The sequence below is a fragment of the Eutrema salsugineum genome, unplaced genomic scaffold (genome assembly GCF_000478725.1).
Source record: "Eutrema salsugineum unplaced genomic scaffold, Eutsalg1_0 scaffold_2, whole genome shotgun sequence".
Classification (NCBI taxonomy): domain Eukaryota; kingdom Viridiplantae; phylum Streptophyta; class Magnoliopsida; order Brassicales; family Brassicaceae; genus Eutrema; species Eutrema salsugineum.
This window is the reverse complement of record NW_006256829.1, coordinates 4,940,077-4,957,461: the sequence shown is the minus strand read 5'-3', so window position 1 is coordinate 4,957,461 and position 17,385 is coordinate 4,940,077. Positions and strand designations below refer to the sequence as shown.

The window sequence follows — 17,385 nt, the reverse complement described above, 5'->3', positions numbered from 1 at the left end:
CAGGCGTCAGAGTAGTTGCATTGAATTGAACAAAAAAAATAAATTGTTTAGCATATGAAAGGCATATATAGATTTGGCTTGTAATTACAAATTAGAATAATTCATATTTTAATTAGTCACCGACCCACAACTAGACAAACTAATTAAAAAAAATATTGAAGTGGATATACAGTATAATCACGGTGTTCTTTTTAGGAAGTTCTTTAAAAAATGAGGTGGTCAATACTCTATAGAATAAATGAGGTGGTCAGTCTCAATAGAATAAATGAGGTGGTCAATACTCAATAGAGTAAAATTTCAGGTAGCCTAAATTTTTGTTGGCAACAGAGTAATATAATATATCTTTCATTAATTTTGAAAAAAAAAAACGAATTGGTCCATGGTGACGCTCATCAAATCTGTTGTAATCCAATCAATGATAGAAAGACCAAATGTTGAAGAAATATGGCAAAAGTAGCTTGTATTCCAAATGTGTTTTATAAACCTATAGACATTTGTCGGTTGGTTGAAGGTAGAATTCTAAATATTGTGACATACATATCCAGAAGAGAAACGAAATAATATATATATATATATATATATATATATATTGTCGGTTTACAAAAGTTGCATAAAATGATCATATCTATCATCAACCTTATACAGTATAAATCGATTTTCCTCAGAATTCGTAATAGTTTTTTCTTATATGGTATTGACATGTATGAAGTCCTGTTTAGAAAAAAATAAATACTGTTTCAGTGAAGTTTAACTTATATCTTCATAAAAACCAACTCTTATGCAGTTTTCTTCTTTGATAATTATGTTGGATTTGAACCATCAAGTCATCAACACACCTCCGTTGTATAAGAAAAAACAAACAAACAAATATCAGACGCTCAATTCAGTGATCTCACCTCTAACGACAGTCTTGTATTAAGTATAAGAATCAAAACCGATATTTATCTCTATGGAACCGACTCAGATTGATTAAAGTTTGCTACAACGTTTAGAAGAATTTAACCCCCCCAAACAAAAACTTTTGAAGAAAGAGAGATTTACATAAACTAGCTAGGTGAATTCATAATCGACGTCGGTAGTTAAAAATCATAACTCTCTAATTATATGGTCGTATAAGTATGTGTCCTTTTGCGCTGACAGGAGGACACTATAAGCCTGTATTCTTAGCATTTCTTTTGTAAATACAGTAGAACTTCTATAAATTAATACTCGATAAATTAAATAATCCTTATAAATTAATAAATTTTGCTGATCCCAAATTAGGTTAATATAAAAATTCATCAAATTCGATAAAATAATAAGATAATAATTTTTTTGAAACTCCTATATAAATATATGGTTCCAACAAAAATATAAATTAATAATTATATAAATTTATGTAAATATATATAAATATGTATAAATATAATATTTTAAAATATGACTAATGTCTTTGTTTTTACTTAAAGTTGAAATTTTATTGGTTCTCATCTCTCTAATTATTATATTAGTAGCTCTTATTACTGTTTTACTATATACATTCAAAATTTATGATAATTTTTTTATGTGATAATTGATTTTTTTACATATAAATATTTTTAAATGTATTGTACTATTATTTTCAATTTTATCAACAATAATATTAATAATAGATATGGTTTTTTATAACTTTTAAAGTTATGAACATGTATATTTTTACATGGGCGATTCAATATGGTGTTAAAAACTATTTTATTGCGATAGTTTTTGATTGTTAATCATAATTTATATTATGAGATTTGTTAAAATTTGGAAATATAACATTATTCCAAAGAAATTTTTAGAAAATTATATACAAAAAGCAAATTTTCTCTATAAATTAATAATTAATAATTATATAATTCTTAATTTACAGATAATTAATATCACGATAAATTAATAAAATATTATAGTTCCAACATTATTAATTTATAGAGGTTTTACTGTAGTCTGAATTCAAGTAGTTTTAGTATTTATCCATTTTATATACTGATAAGCTATCTAGGAGATATGCATATCCATTTTCGTTAGAAAGTCAACATTTTATAGATTTATTGATAAACATTAATGGAAACATATTGAAGTTGAAAGACTAATTTAATGTTCTTCATTAATTTAAACTCCTTCCAAACATGGATTTACTTATATAGTTATATCTATATACCATTATCAAACGACAATCATTCTCCTACTAAAAACATTATAATGTTAAAGATTAATGACCATCCACAAGAAGAAACTTTGACTGGAATAAAATGTAGATAAACAAATATAAATGCACATTGAAACATATATGCTTTCAAATTTTACAAAAAACATGATATAGTAAAAATTTGTAGAAAGGAGTCAGATCATTAATCTAAAAACATATAGACACAAATCGAATAAAACTAATAAACAAGTATTTTAAAAAACTATATTTATAAAATATCGAACATACAAAAAGAACAGACCAACAAACGAACGAAAACACACCAATTCTTCATCTTTTCAATTTCGTAATTTGTACGGTTTCAGAGTCTAAGCAAAACCCAAGCTTCACTCCAAGTCTCTCACCAAATCCACTGAACAAAATCGATCTGAGAACGCAGAGACAATTTCTGGATTGATGAAGCTTGGAAGATGAAGAAATTGAAGAGCTATTATATGCAAGTGCGTCACCAGCAACAAGCTGTAGACCGGAAATGGATTCTTCCACTAGCGATTGGATCCATTTGTTCTCTGTTTCTCTTGTTGCTAACGAACATAGCTTCGTCTTCTGGTCAGACTCGTTTGATTCCGTTTTCAGTCTACGGACTTAGATCCTCCGTGTTCGTCGAGTCCAAGTTAAATCCATTGTCCGTCTCTCTCTCCGTCTCCGTCTCTCCTCCGCCGCCGCCGCGTCTCGCTTACCTAATCTCTGGCTCTTCCGGAGATGGTCAGATGCTGAAACGGACACTACTGGCGCTTTACCATCCGAACAACCAGTACGTTGTTCATCTCGATCGGGAATCCTCGCCGGAGGAACGGTTGGATCTCAGTGGTTTTGTGGCGAATCAAACCTTGTTTCAGAGATTCCGGAACGTTCGGATGATTGTTAAGGCTAATTTCGTGACTTACCGTGGCCCGACTATGGTGGCTAATACGCTTCACGCAGCAGCGATTTTGCTTCGAGAAGGTGGAGATTGGGATTGGTTCATCAATCTCAGCGCCTCTGATTACCCTCTCGTAACACAAGATGGTAACGAAAATAAGATTCGTAGCTTAATCTTCTTCGTTTCATCTCTGTTTATCGTTGTTTAATCATTTGGGTTTTATCTCGATTTGGTTCCAGATCTGTTGCATACCTTTTCGTATCTGCCTCGGGATCTCAATTTCATTGATCATACGAGCAGCATTGGCTGGAAAGAGTAAGTGTATAGTAGCTACGAACTGTGTTCACCACAGCATTTCAAAGCCTTGAGCGTTTTTTCACAACTTTCTGAGATTTTGTGAATCTGAGTTTTTTGGAAAAACTTGTATGTAGGTCTCATCGAGCAAAGCCGATAATTATCGATCCGGGTTTGTATATGTCAAAGAAAGCAGATGTTTTCTGGGTTTCACAAAAGAGAAGTATGCCTACAGCTTTCAAACTCTTTACAGGTGATTTCACTTTCATAATCTTTCCATTTTGGGTAATTAACATATTGGGAATATGTCTAAATCTGGATATGATTCCGTAAATGTAGGATCCTTGTATTTTCTTGAAACAAATTGAAATCAAGAACCATTGTTACATTCATTTTGTGTAAAAAAAAATATTGTAATACAACAAATCTTAGGTTCTAATGAGTTTGCTGATGTGGTTGATATTTAGGATCTGCGTGGATGATGTTATCTCGACCTTTTGTGGATTATTTCATCTGGGGATGGGACAATCTTCCTCGAATTGTGTTAATGTACTACGCAAACTTCCTCTCCTCACCAGAAGGCTACTTCCACACTGTGATCTGCAACGCTCGAGAGTTTACGAACACAACAGTAAACAGTGACTTACATTTCATCTCATGGGACAATCCTCCAAAGCAACATCCTCACCATCTCACGCTCGATGATTACAACAGAATGGTAGACAGTAACGCTCCTTTTGCCAGAAAATTCCGTAGAGATGAGCCGGTTCTCGATAAGATTGATTCAGAGCTCTTGTCTCGGAGTCACGGGATGGTCACTCCTGGTGGCTGGTGTATCGGAACGAGGGAAAACGGAAGCGACCCATGTGCAGAGATTGGTGATACTTCGGTTATTAAGCCTGGCCTTGGAGCTAAACGAGTTGAGAAACTCATAACCTATTTGTTATCAACTGAGAATTTTCGATCACGGCAATGCAGGTAATAGGAAATTAGGTTTTGTTATACAGCTACAGTGAGTGCGTGTTGATGAGCCGATACTTTGATGGTTGTATAGAACTTGACCTTTGGATTTTCTTCACTTGGATTATTGCCGACATTCCGTGAAGAAAATTTGTTTATTAAGTTTTTTTTTCTTTTGTCAACACTGAAGTTAGACCTTTTCCAACTAATTATCCTGTTATTTAGGTTTGTCACACCAACATCCATGTTCTTTTTTCTTTACTGTGTTTCAAAACTAAGCTTATTATTGCTATTTCATTGATTAATTTGTTACGTAATTGACAGGTTATTGTTCAAAATTTATTGATCTCCATGTGACTAGGGACAAATTACACGAGGGTGGTCTTTGCACTCCATGTGAATACATTTGGTTTGAATATAAAGTTATCCAGAAATTTATCACATAATATTGTACCAAACCCAAGTTAAGAATTCTCGGTCACTGTTAATCTGAAACACGTACCAAATTGTTACTCATCCCATCTCTTTATTCTAATCCAAAATATGAAAAAGGAAAACCAAAATCGAAGTCATTAAATCGGTTTGAAAACAGAAAAGAACGAAATCGAGCAGGAAAGGAGCAAACAAATTCGATCATCAGAGACTTAAATACTAAGAATCATGAAGATTTTCTCCATCATATTGTTGCAGTATTTGCTCATCAACTGATACCATAACGAATCTAAAACACATGACATCATAATATGATGAAAAACGAATGAATCCGACTAAATATGATGGTTGCAAAATTTTACACAAATGATTAAGTGATAGTTTGGCCTTTTTTATTAAAAATTCATATTAAAGATTTTTCAAATTGTTTACATATAAATTACTCCGGATTACTTCTGCTCAGAATTATGAATATTTATTCTCATCGATATTAAATCTCTGAAGTCTGACATGTGAATTTTATTCAAAAGATCATCATAGCAGAAGTTTTATAAAACTATACATTGTAATGAGGATTCAATACAAATTATCAGTGTAAAAATTGGCTCTCATTTAGTATAAATTATCCTCTTCATACTCTGTTTTCAGAATAGCGTATACTGCCGATAAGGCAAAGTAATCACAGAGCCAATACCAATATTTCATGATGTTTAAACAAGAAAACAAATCGAATACTTAAAAACAAACAATTGAGATCAGAGTTTGGTGTAAAATTCTCGGTCACGGTTAATCTGAAACACGGACCAAATTGTTACTCATCACATCTCTTGAATCTAATCCAAAAAAATTCAAAAGAAAAAAAAAAGACCGTATGCATCAAGAAGAAGAGAAAAAGAAGATTAGATCATCAGAGAATAAAATACTAATAATCATATAGATTGTCTCCGTCATATTGTTGCAGTATTTGCTCATCAACTGATCTCGCTAGGACACAAAATCCGAATCTAAACCCTAACACAAAGAAGAAAGAAGACGACCAAACCACAGAGATATGTCTTCGTTATCTAACTCTTCTTTATATATCTTCGTCAGTGACGGCGAGTTTTAAGAAGCGAACCCTAATTAGTATAATAAAATTCGGCCTTTCTAAGTCTATTATCAATTATAGGCCCAAAGAAAATTCGAAAGAAACGGTGATGGCGGTAAAAAAACCTAGTAAAGGGAGAATCTCGGCCTTTTTAATTTGAGGTCCAATGTATTATTACTTATGGCCCAAAAGTAAATAAAAAAATTATTTTCCTACCGCTGAAACAAACTCAAGAAGGAGCCGGTAGTGTCTCCGAAAGGCAAATTTCGTCGTTGTTGCTTCTTCATATTCGAAATTCTCTCTCTCTCTCTCAGTCGTAGCGAGACGATCTTTCTCTCTCATTTGTTTCCGTGTCACTTTTTTGGGTTCCGATTTCACTCTGTTCTCATCGGAATTTCTTCTTCGGGTTTTGGTTACAATCTGGGAATTTGAAGTTTGGCCTTAATTGTCATGTGTATCTATGAATAATCGTCGGTGATCGAAGTGTTTCATCTCGATTACACTGTTACTTCAGAGATCTGAGTGATTTACTTCATCTCTTCCCGGAGTCATATCTCTGGGAAATCTGTAGCGCCTGAAAGTAGGTGTCATTAACTTCATCTGAATTTTGCTCGTCTGGGCTTCTGTTTGGAAGTTTAGGTTCCTTTATCGGTTTCTCGTAACTTCAGATTTCTGTTGTTTTTCCCAATTGCTGATCTTGTGTTTTTTTTTCCTAGCAGCAATGAAGCGGATTAAAGATGATATCTACGCCTCTGGGTCTCAATTCAAACGTCCTTTGGGCTCTTCTCGAGGCGAATCGTGAGTCCCCGTTTCGGCTACTTCGAAATTCCAATTCTATATCGAAGATAATTTATGTTCTTCTTTGCATAGGTTTTCGTTTTTGTGATTTTGTCTCTCTCTTCAAAGTCTTTCATTTTCTAGCTGTCTGTAAACCATTCCTGGTTTCACTATTTTTTCTTCCTGACTAGACAATTTGGTTTTGGTATGTATATTTCTAGATTTAGTGGTGATCAACTTAGTTTTCTTCCCATGCAATCATCTGACATTTAGATCGGAGATCGTTTTTGGTTTCTTTGCACGGAGATCGTATTTCTAGATGTCCACTTATGGTTTAATTGAAATCTACTAAGCGATTAAAGCCCGTTTTGCGCAGATATGTGCAACCTCCAATTCCTAGAAGTGGTGGCACCGGAGGAGAGAGCATTGGTGATGGGGGGATAAACTCTCAGAAATTGACTACTGATGATGCTTTGACGTACTTGAAGGAAGTCAAAGAGATGTTTCAAGATCAAAGGGACAAATATGATATGTTCCTTGAGGTTATGAAAGATTTTAAGGCACAAAGGTAAGATCTTTCTTTCCTGTCAAATTTGAATTCTTTTAGCTTGAAGGTATCTAAAGACGTTCTTCATCATGCATTTACAGGACCGATACATCTGGTGTGATTGCACGAGTGAAGGAGTTGTTCAAGGGGCATAACAATTTGATTTTCGGGTTTAACACCTTTTTGCCTAAGGGATTTGAAATAACCCTCGATGAAGAAGAAGCACCACCAAAGAAAACTGTTGAATTTGAAGAAGCCATAACTTTTGTAAATAAGATTAAGGTGAGGAAAGTTTCTCGTATATTGTTTTCTTGAACTGCACTTACACCTTGTGTGTCATTGTACCAATCTCCTTTTTATCACTGCAGAAACGGTTCCAGCACGATGAAGATGTCTATAAGTCTTTCTTGGACATCTTAAATATGTATCGGAAGGATAATAAGGACATCACTGAGGTTTACAATGAGGTAGTGCCCCACCAGGGTGACTATATCTCTGCTATACTGTCACATTGAAATTTCTCAAATTTTTATAGCTCTGATATCTGTTTGTTAGGTATCGACTCTATTTGAGGACCACCTGGATTTGCTTGAAGAGTTTACTAGGTTCTTGCCTGAGTCTTTGGCGCCTCATTCAGCAGCCCAGTTAATCCGGAGTCAGGCCCAACGGTATGATGACCGAGGATCAGGCCCTCCTCTTGTGCGTCGAATGTTAATAGAGAAGGTATGGTATTGGTTACATTTTTCCCTGGTTATATTATTGTTGTCAGGTCTCTCGTTTCTGTGCTGATACGTTTTCATCATCAGGATCGCCGACGAGAAAGGGCTGTTGCTTCTCGGGGTGACCGTGATCATAGTGTTGACCGTTCCGACCATAATGATGATAAAGCAATGGTTAAGATGCACCGAGAGCAGAGGAAACGCGTTGATAAGGAGAATAGAGAAAGGAGAAGCCGTGATTTGGACGATGGAGAAGCAGAGCAAGACAACTTGCACCATTTCCCCGAGAAAAGGAAGTCATCCAGAAGAACTGAGGGTTTTGAAGCCTATGCTGGTCCTGCTTCGCATTCTGAGAAAAACAATCTAAAAAGTAAGCAGCGTTTAGTTCTATGGAGATTTAACACCTTTTCCGTTTTTCAGGTTCCACAATTTCAATGCTTTATATAAAAGATTAATGCTACACATCTTCGCGCTATATCATGTAAAATATATAAGTTGATAAATTGCTAAATTGTTTACATTATGTGAATAATATAAAAATAGTTGATTTTCTAATTTCCAGTCAACAGGTGTGTTATAGTTCAACGAGTCTATTTCTGTTTATGAGACTTTTGTTTTTTTGTGTGTGCGTACTTTCACTGTGTTAGGCATGTACAACGAAGCATTTATGTTTTCTGAGAAAGTCAAGGAGAGATTATGCAGCCAAGATGATTATCAGACATTTTTGAAGTGTCTCAATATTTTCAGCAATGGAATTATCCAGAAGAAAGATCTGCAGAATTTGGTACGTCTACAAACAGCTTTAGTGTTGATGGATAGGGGGATAAATTTCGTCTTAACTCGACTCTCTTTCATTCAGGTTTCTGATCTGCTTGGAAAATTCCCTGATCTCATGGATGAGTTCAATCAGCTCTTTGAGCGTTGTGAGAGAATTGGTATGTAAGATTGCCTACTGTCTCTTTTCTAGTGAAGTTAACTAGCTGTTTCTGATCACATCCTTTTTTCAGATGGTTTCCAGCATCTCGCTGGCGTTATGAGCAAAAGTATGCAGCATTTTCTTACCTTCTTGTCTATGAATATGTTTTTCTCTTGGCTTTCTACGCTATAGGAATGTCACTAACACTGCTTGGTACATTTGCCGCAGAATCACTTAGCAGTGAAGAACATTTATCTAGGTCAATGAAGGGAGAGGAAAAAGAAAGAGAACACAAACACGACCTTGATGCTACTAAGGAAAAGGAGCGATCCAAGGACAAGTACATGGGGAAATCTATTCAAGAGCTTGATTTATCTGATTGCGAGCGTTGCACTCCTAGCTACCGGCTCCTCCCTCCAGATGTAAAAGATTTTGAGAGTTATATATTGCATCGGAGGCATTTTAACTGTATTAACTATTATGTCTTATTTGCAGTATCCAATACCTTCTGTGCGCCACAGGCAGAAATCAGGAGCTGCTGTTTTAAATGATCACTGGGTTTCTGTCACTTCTGGAAGTGAAGACTACTCTTTTAAGCACATGCGCAGAAATCAATATGAAGAAAGCTTGTTTAGATGTGAAGATGATAGGTATGTTTACAAGAAGTTTTACTTATATGATAGCTTGTGTAGTCTGAATGCTGTGATTGTTGTTTACTTGCTTAATTTTACAGATTTGAGCTGGATATGTTGTTGGAATCGGTGGGATCTGCTGCCAAAAGTGCAGAAGAATTGTTGAATATAATCATTGAGAAGAAAATAAGTTTTGAGGGTTCCTTCCGAATTGAAGACCACTTCACAGGTCTGTAGGAGTTTAGTGATTGTATTCTCTCTGCTTCATCTCTCTTTCTTTATATCTGAGCCCTCATTTCTTGTCTTACCATTTGTTTATTGACATATTACAGCCCTAAATTTAAGGTGCATAGAGAGACTTTATGGCGACCACGGTCTTGACGTGACAGACATAATACGTAAGAATCCAGCTGCTGCACTTCCTGTAATATTAACTCGTTTGAAGCAGAAACAAGATGAATGGACAAAGTGCCGTGAAGATTTTAACGTGGTCTGGTCGGATGTGTATGCGAAAAACCATTACAAATCACTTGATCACCGCAGCTTCTATTTTAAGCAGCAAGATTCTAAGAACTTGAGTGCAAAAGGTAAGTAAACTCTTGGAACATGTTCAGTCTATCAGCAACCTTGTATATAAGTAACCAAGACATGCCTTCTTCACGTTTGATTTCATACATTCATCTGTCATAGGTCTATTCTTGCATTTACTTATTTGTTACTATAATTTGTTTATTTGTTCTTTGCTTGAATACCAGCGCTGGTGTCTGAAATCAAGGACCTGAAAGAGAAGTCTCAGAAAGAAGATGATGTTCTTTTGTCTATTTCTGCTGGTTACAGACAACCCATAATTCCTCACCTCGAGTATGAATATTTAGACAGAACTATTCACGAAGATCTGTTCAAACTAGTCCAATTTTCGTGTGAGGAGATATGTTCTACAAAAGAGCAGATCGGTAAAGTTCTGAGGCTCTGGGCTAATTTCCTGGAGCTGATGCTTGGAGTTCCACCCAGGGCCAAGGGGTCAGTTTCTGTTGAAGATGTTTTAGAAACCAAGCATCAGGGTGCATTTACCAGCGGGGAGGTCAATGTCAGTTCGGATGCGATAAGTTTGGCTTCTAGGCAAGTTAAATGTGCTGCCAGTGGAGATGAGTATACTTTATCTGGGCTCTCCAAACATGGCGGGGCTAGTTTGTTGAACAGGGATTACTCAGGGAAAGAAAACTGTAAGGATGACGATCCTGCTGATAAAGATGTTGCCACTTGTTCTGCTGTAAAGCCCCATAAAGATCAAGAAATTGGAAATGGAGCCGAGAAAAGATCTGGAGATGTTGATGAAAGAGTGGCCACTTCAAGTGCATCACTCCCAAGTGCGGTAGAAAACAATAATGGTAATGTAGGAAGCGGAGATTGGTCAGGTATTTTCAGGATTGAACTTACTTTGTTATTCTTCAGTTTATGTGCAATATTTACCTTAACGTCATATGACAGTGATTCTTTAATTTTATTTTCAAGGTTCACGTGGCATTTTATCCAAACCAAGTGACTCTTTAGATAAAATTGATCCCATTCAGCGTACCCAGGTACAGTACTCAGTTTCACAATCTAGTTATATGTTCTTACATTTTGACAAAAACAAATTATATGTTCTTACTTATCTATTTTGTATTTTATGGACTCTTTGACCATCCTCGCATCCCTGGTCATATCTCTAGGGAGGTGATATAGGCAGAACTATATATATAGCAAATGGAGGGGAGCCAGATGCTTCTAAAGCCAACAACAATTATGATGAAACTGGTGGTCCATCCAAATTTGAGAAGGAGGAAGGTGAATTATCACCTATTGGTGATTCCGAAGACAACTTTGTTGCTTCTGCCAAACCAGAACATTCAGTTGAAGCTGAAGGAGAAAATGATAATGATGCTGACGATGAGAATGGTGATGATGCTTCAGAAGCTGGTGAGGATGCGTCGGGAACTGAATCTATTGGTGACGAATGTTCACAGGACGATAATGGTGTGGAGGAAGAAGGCGAGCACGATGAGATTGATGGTAAAGCTGAAAGTGAAGGTGAGGCAGAGGGATTGGAGTCGCATCTTATGGAAGAAGATAATGGGTTGCTTCCATTGTCAGAACGTGTTCAATCATCTGTTAAGCCTCTTTCAAAGCATGTAGCTGCGGTGGCTTTGCTTGATCAGCGAAAAAAAGATTCCAGAGTATTCTACGGGAATGACGACTTTTATGTTCTTTTCAGGCTTCATCGAGTGAGTGCAAACGTTTCTTATGATTTGCTTTCTCGTGTTTAAATAAACGTATTGTCTATTGTGAAATGATTTAGCAATTTGTTTTTTAATTGTTTGGATTTCCAGATCCTGTACGAGAGAATTTCGTCGGCAAAACAATATTGCACAGGCGGTGAAATGAGTCGGAGAAACACGAAGGATACTAACTCACCAGATCCTTATGCCAGGTACATTCCATTACTTAATCGATGTAGATATACAATTGGTCCATTGCTTTTACATAGCCGATGCAGGTTCTTTATTCAGTTCAATAAAGAGAACTTATAATCTCGTTTTGTGTACCTATTGCAGGTTTATGAGTGCGCTGTTTAGTCTACTTAATGGCTCATCTGAAAATTCCAAGTTTGAGGATGAATGCCGAGCTATTATTGGAAACCAATCATACGTTTTATTCACCTTGGAAAAACTGATATACAAACTGGTTAAACAGGTAAATTTCATCACTGGCTTTACTGGTTTTAGATTGATCATTTTTTTACTCTGAAAACATGGTACTACTCATGAATTTCTGACTCCATTTAATCTATTGCAGCTTCAAGCTGTTGTAGCGGACGATATGGACAATAAGCTCCTTCAGTTGTATGAGTATGAGAAATCCCGGAAACCTGGGAGGGTCTTTGACTCAGTGTATTATGAAAACGCCAGGATCCTCCTTCACGAGGAAAATATTTATCGCTTGGAATGTGTAAGGGCTCTAAACCAGTTCTCATCTTTCTCTCCATTCTCTTAATTATGACTTCATTGACCCTGAAACTTGTTTCCTGTGTTTTTTAATTCATACGTAGTCTTCCTCTCCACCTCGTTTGTCAATCCAGCTTATGGATAATATACTCGAAAAGCCCGAGGCTTATGCAGTTTCCATGGATCCCTCGTTTGCAAGTTATTTGCAAAAAGAGTTTCTTTCCAACGCATCAGCCAAAAAAGAGCCACGGGCCATTGTGTTACGAAGGTACATTTTAGTTTGGTACCATTCCATTACTTTTGGAATGATTCAGGACATTATATACATTAAATTAAGTCCTTTCGCTGAATTTTTTTTTTTTTTTTTTTTGTGCAGGAACATGCGTAGATACTCTGGTCTGGATGATCTTGCAGTAGCCTGCAAGGCAATGGAAGGTGTAGAAGTAATTAATGGCCTTGAGTGCAAGATGTCTTGCTCTTCCTACAAGGTAACAATGATTCGGTCTTAAACCAAAATCGAGAACCAATCTACACATAAATAAGAGCTGACTGCTTTATCTCGCTCTTATGTATCCATAACATCTCTTGTTGTAGATTTCGTATGTTTTGGACACGGAGGATTTCTTCCACAGGAAGAAGAAGCAGAAGAAGAGCGAGAACTTGTCACAGGACAAATCATCGCAGCAACGTAAGTTGGATAGAATAGAAAGATTCCACAAGTTTCTCTCAGCTTCAAGATGACAACAACAACAACAACAAGAAGAAGAACAGCGAAAATCTATCTTTTCTTTTTTACTTCAACACATGGAAGATTATAGGCAGACCAAGTTCTCTCTGCAACTTTCCCGGAGAAAAAGAAGTTCAATACTTTCTCGTTAGTTTCCTTGCACAGTGGTGTGTATTATCTAATTTGTATCTTGATTTAGGTTAAAAAAAAATGTATGGTTGTAAATATTGGATACACATACATGGTTTGTATCTACAAACATAGATACTAGGTTCAAAGGAGAGATACTCTCTTGTTAAATAAATCTGACTTTCAATAATATTTTCAGTTTCTTCTCTTTCAGATTCATTCCCCAAGAACACTAGCTATAACGTTTCTCGAAGCAAAATCAACCTGTTATGATCAAACCTAACCAGAAGTAGCTAATCTCTCTCTTGTCTCTCTCGCTCTAAGCTTTCTTCTATTCATCCCAAAACGAATATCCATGTCCTCTCACAACCCGTCTCACCTCAGGCTGCTGAAGAAAGTTCCCTTCTCTTTCAGGTTTCTTCACAATACCTTCTTTATCAACATCCGACACATTCCCTTTGGAATCTATCCTACGCTGCTCTGCATACTGTTTTCCTGCAAACCAGCTTTGAATCATGTCTTCAACCTTCTCATTTGGTCTCATACCTTTTTCCTTCATCTCTTTATAGTACCCATGCGCTTCTTCTATCTTGCCATTCAAGAACAGCCCATGTATCATTACAATGTATGAGCTAAGGTCCGGACCAACGCCTTGTTCCTTCATCTCATCCCACAACAGCAACACATTATCGAAATCACGCCACCTACAAAACTTACGGATCAACATTATATATGTATCCACGGTTGGTTCACAGCCCATCTTTCTCATTTTAGCTAAAAGCTCAAAAACCTCTTCCCCTGTTCTTAAAATCCGCATAAACGCATGGTATGTGCGGATTGTTGGGAAGATTCCTTTCTCCAGCATCTCCTCAAAAACCTGCTTAGCCTCTTCAGTTTTTCTAGCTTTGCACAGAGGTTTGATGAGAGAGTTATAAGTTACAATATTTGGCTTCATCCCTTTCTCCTTCTCGATTGACTTCATCAAACTCATCGCCTCAGGGACAAACCTGGCTTTGGCAAGTGCATGCACGACAGCATTGTAAGCTTTTCTATCTGGCTCTATACACTCCTTCTTCATCCGTTCGAAAAGTCTAAGAACCTTGTTCAAGTTACCTCCTTTCGAATAGCAAGATATCAAGCTCGAATAAGACACAACATCGTGCTTGACTCCAACATTTCCCATCTCCATCCAGACTCTTTCAGCCTCTCGCGGGCTACCGACCACATTACACCACCCATTGAGAACTATGTTGAAACTTTTGGCGTCAAACGGATACGTATCCTTGTTGCAGAAGATCAAGTGCTCAGCATCTTGAACGTTCTTATATCTACAAAGAGCAGAAAGCAAACTCTGAAAATCATCGATTCCCATCTCAAGTTTGAATCTTTTGTACGCGTGGAACGTGTTTATCGCTTTCCCAACATCATGAACCGCACAATACTTCCTGATCATGATCAAAAGCGTCTGTGAGTTCACAAGAGAAGGGCTAAACTTTCTCATCTCATCAATCAGTGTCCAAGCCGTATCAAACTTCCTCATTTTACCTAGAATCGAGATCATAGAGTGATACTCACGAACCGAACGGACATAACCTTGCTGCTTCCCTGCCCAAACAAAGAAAGTGAAAGCAGTCTCCCAATCGTTACGAGCTAGAGAAAGAATCTCCACCACCAATTCATTTGATGGCTTCACATCACATTGCTCGAGCTTGTCTCTAAACTCCTTCCGGTTACTCCCAAAATCTTTCAAAAGCTTCGAAATCGTCCCAACATCCTCTGAAACAACCTCATTATCTACACTACAACCAAGATCGAGGTCAATCTCTTCATCATTTTCATCATCATCCTTCTCATCGTTCCTCTGATTAAATCCCGCTAGCTCCGGACCAAATTTGGATGTAGAGAACATAGAACAGAGACCCAAAGGAAGCAGACGAGCTACGGGAGGATCCAAATACGGTCGAGCAATACATTTATTGCTCGAGTAAGGCAAAACAGTAAAAGATCTCGAACAGGTAACTGCAGGAGCTCTAAAAGTTGAAAGCTTTGATCTAATAATAAAGATTCCTCTCATTCCGAGAAACTAACCACCCAAAGAAGAACAGTAACTGGAACAGTGAAATGGAATCACAAGTCTCTTCTGTGAGTCTAAAGACCACGATTTTCGATACCCAACAGATGATTTATGATGTTATAAGCTAACGAAATGACAACATACAGATTATCGAATCCGACAAGTTATTATGAGCTCGAAGAACATCACCGCTTAAAAGCTGAAGAGACTGTAAAAGAAGAATCAGGGATGAGTGAAGATAGGCGCGTGGAATAAACCTGAGGTTACTCACACTTGGGCCTTTATATTCTTCGGCCTATTTACTTTATTTGACTCATTTATCTTCTTTTGTAAGCCCATTCAGAATTTTTTTTTTTTTTTTAAGTGTATCTTGTTCTTTTCTTTTTGTATAAAATTATTTATCTGTTACCAGTCCAATTGCTCTTTTTGTTGTCAAATAGGGTCGCGATTAATCACTAACAAAAAGTTCAAAACAATATCGTACCCTTTAAAACAAAGAACCAATTTTTTTTTTGTTTGAGAAAGGGTTAAGAGCCAAGCATATTAAACTTTAAGATTGACAATACTTCAAATAATGATATGAGTATTTGACTATTTTCGAATAAACTTAAAATTGATTACTGTTCGGTTAAACAAAAACAAAACAAAAAATCTACGGGAAATTTTTCAGACAGAGAAACTGTGTTTACTGATTTCGTTTAATAGTAGAAAAGAAATATTACTAATGCCTTTCATTTCTACTATAATATAATGGCAAAAAGCCTTGTGTTACAAGAAAACGAATCTTATGATCTAATACGTAGCGTCACCGAAATTACGGATGCAAGCAGCTTTAACGAGAAAGCCAATGTAGGGTTTTCGGGGAAAATAATCGGCAAACAATCATCGGCGGGCGAGGCCAATAATGGCGTCACAACATTTCTTATCCAAACCTTTAAAGTCTCCCTTTGTTGCTTTTTCTATGGCATTCACACAACCCTTAACGTTCCTAATTGCTAACAAGCACTTCACGGGACCAATAATCGACTTAGCAAAGACATGGTTATTGTTAAAAAGAATAACGCAGCTTTAATCTGTTTCATTTCCATTTCTACTAGATTAAAAAACAAAAAAAAATAATAATATGGATTCTTGTAGATTTTGTTGTGTGTCTCAGGAGTGGTGGAGTAAAGGTTTTTAATTAATTAGGCTTCTTATAATAAGATGGATTTTGAGTCTTTTGACTAAACATGGGAATTTTGGTAATTTGATTATTTTTACTAGATTTACAAATTTGAATTTTGACCATGTTTGAATCACTTGACCATTTGTATTTTTCCTATTACAAAAATTGAATAAAAATAGTCACTATCATGAATGTGTTGACTATTCAAAGTGTTCACTTAATGGAAATGAATATGGTTATTTTGAAATGAGATGGTTAGACTTTGGTCCAATGCATCAATGGACCTACACATGTCTTCCAGGTAGAGAATTTATGCAAAGATTTCAAATAGTGGACTATGAAGTTTCGATTTTTACACATGTTTTACGACATTCAAATGAAGTAGCTTATATTATTTAACGAAACATGGTCCTTTGAACTCTCTTTTCTATTCAACTTGTGTAGTTTATTTAACTCCTTCGATGCACAATGACTTTGTATCTTGTCAATTGATATAATATAATACCATTTGTCCGAAAAAGAGAGTAATTACCATGAATGTGTTGACTACTATTATGAAGTTCTCGAGGAAAACACACAACGGCGCACAGTATTATTAATTTTTTGTGTGAACCTACATCATGGTTGTTTATTTAAATTTTTACGGTGGAGACTAAATTTTGTGATCAGAATTGGTCGTCTAGGGCAATTTTTTTTGTGAGTTCTTGTATTGTTTTCTTGTTGATATTTTTTTGAGTTTCTAATTGTTTTCTGTTTTGAAGAATATTAATTATTTGGAGCTTGAGTTTGATATGTTACGTGAGACGACCGATATATGTAGCAGCCAACGGCCTCTATATAACTCATAAGATCAAGAAAACTAAACAGCTTA

The 17,385-nt window shown here is 36.2% G+C and overlaps 3 protein-coding genes and 4 non-coding genes across 7 annotated transcripts; 2 read left to right on the top strand and 5 right to left on the bottom strand.

Annotated features, from left to right (window-relative positions):
- Nucleotides 1-2,619: 2,619 nt before the first annotated feature.
- On the top strand, nt 2,620-4,553 carry LOC18018244 (beta-glucuronosyltransferase GlcAT14B). The gene is made up of 4 exons (XM_006399961.2): nt 2,620-3,217; nt 3,311-3,386; nt 3,503-3,618; nt 3,833-4,553. Exons 1-4 carry the CDS (start codon nt 2,620-2,622, stop codon nt 4,345-4,347), a joined length of 1,305 nt encoding a protein of 434 aa, XP_006400024.1. The 3' UTR covers nt 4,348-4,553.
- A 403-nt stretch (nt 4,554-4,956) lies between these two features.
- LOC112086979 lies at nt 4,957-5,036 on the bottom strand. Its single transcript, XR_002899828.1, has one exon. It is a non-coding gene; the product is annotated as a small nucleolar RNA Z199 (small nucleolar RNA).
- A 173-nt stretch (nt 5,037-5,209) lies between these two features.
- Nucleotides 5,210-5,303, bottom strand: LOC112086984. The gene has a single exon (XR_002899833.1). It is a non-coding gene; the product is annotated as a small nucleolar RNA R64/Z200 family (small nucleolar RNA).
- Nucleotides 5,304-5,360: 57 nt separating this feature from the next.
- On the bottom strand, nt 5,361-5,446 carry LOC112086982. Its single transcript, XR_002899831.1, has one exon. It is a non-coding gene; the product is annotated as a small nucleolar RNA U54 (small nucleolar RNA).
- A 213-nt stretch (nt 5,447-5,659) lies between these two features.
- Nucleotides 5,660-5,738, bottom strand: LOC112086980. The gene has a single exon (XR_002899829.1). It is a non-coding gene; the product is annotated as a small nucleolar RNA Z199 (small nucleolar RNA).
- A 336-nt stretch (nt 5,739-6,074) lies between these two features.
- Nucleotides 6,075-13,481, top strand: LOC18018243 (paired amphipathic helix protein Sin3-like 2). The gene is made up of 23 exons (XM_024156687.1): nt 6,075-6,424; nt 6,564-6,642; nt 6,998-7,189; nt 7,270-7,450; nt 7,537-7,635; nt 7,724-7,891; nt 7,975-8,257; nt 8,535-8,671; nt 8,747-8,822; nt 8,895-8,930; nt 9,032-9,225; nt 9,299-9,453; nt 9,537-9,664; nt 9,768-10,022; nt 10,191-10,850; nt 10,948-11,015; nt 11,148-11,699; nt 11,805-11,905; nt 12,030-12,168; nt 12,271-12,423; nt 12,524-12,687; nt 12,796-12,907; nt 13,014-13,481. Exons 2-23 carry the CDS (start codon nt 6,566-6,568, stop codon nt 13,158-13,160), a joined length of 4,077 nt encoding a protein of 1,358 aa, XP_024012455.1. The 5' UTR covers nt 6,075-6,424; nt 6,564-6,565; the 3' UTR covers nt 13,161-13,481.
- Nucleotides 13,482-13,495: 14 nt separating this feature from the next.
- LOC18018242 (pentatricopeptide repeat-containing protein At5g15010, mitochondrial) lies at nt 13,496-15,534 on the bottom strand. Its single transcript, XM_006399959.2, has one exon. The coding sequence runs from the start codon at nt 15,347-15,349 to the stop codon at nt 13,607-13,609; it is 1,743 nt and encodes a 580-aa protein (XP_006400022.1). The 5' UTR covers nt 15,350-15,534; the 3' UTR covers nt 13,496-13,606.
- Nucleotides 15,535-17,385: the final 1,851 nt, after the last annotated feature.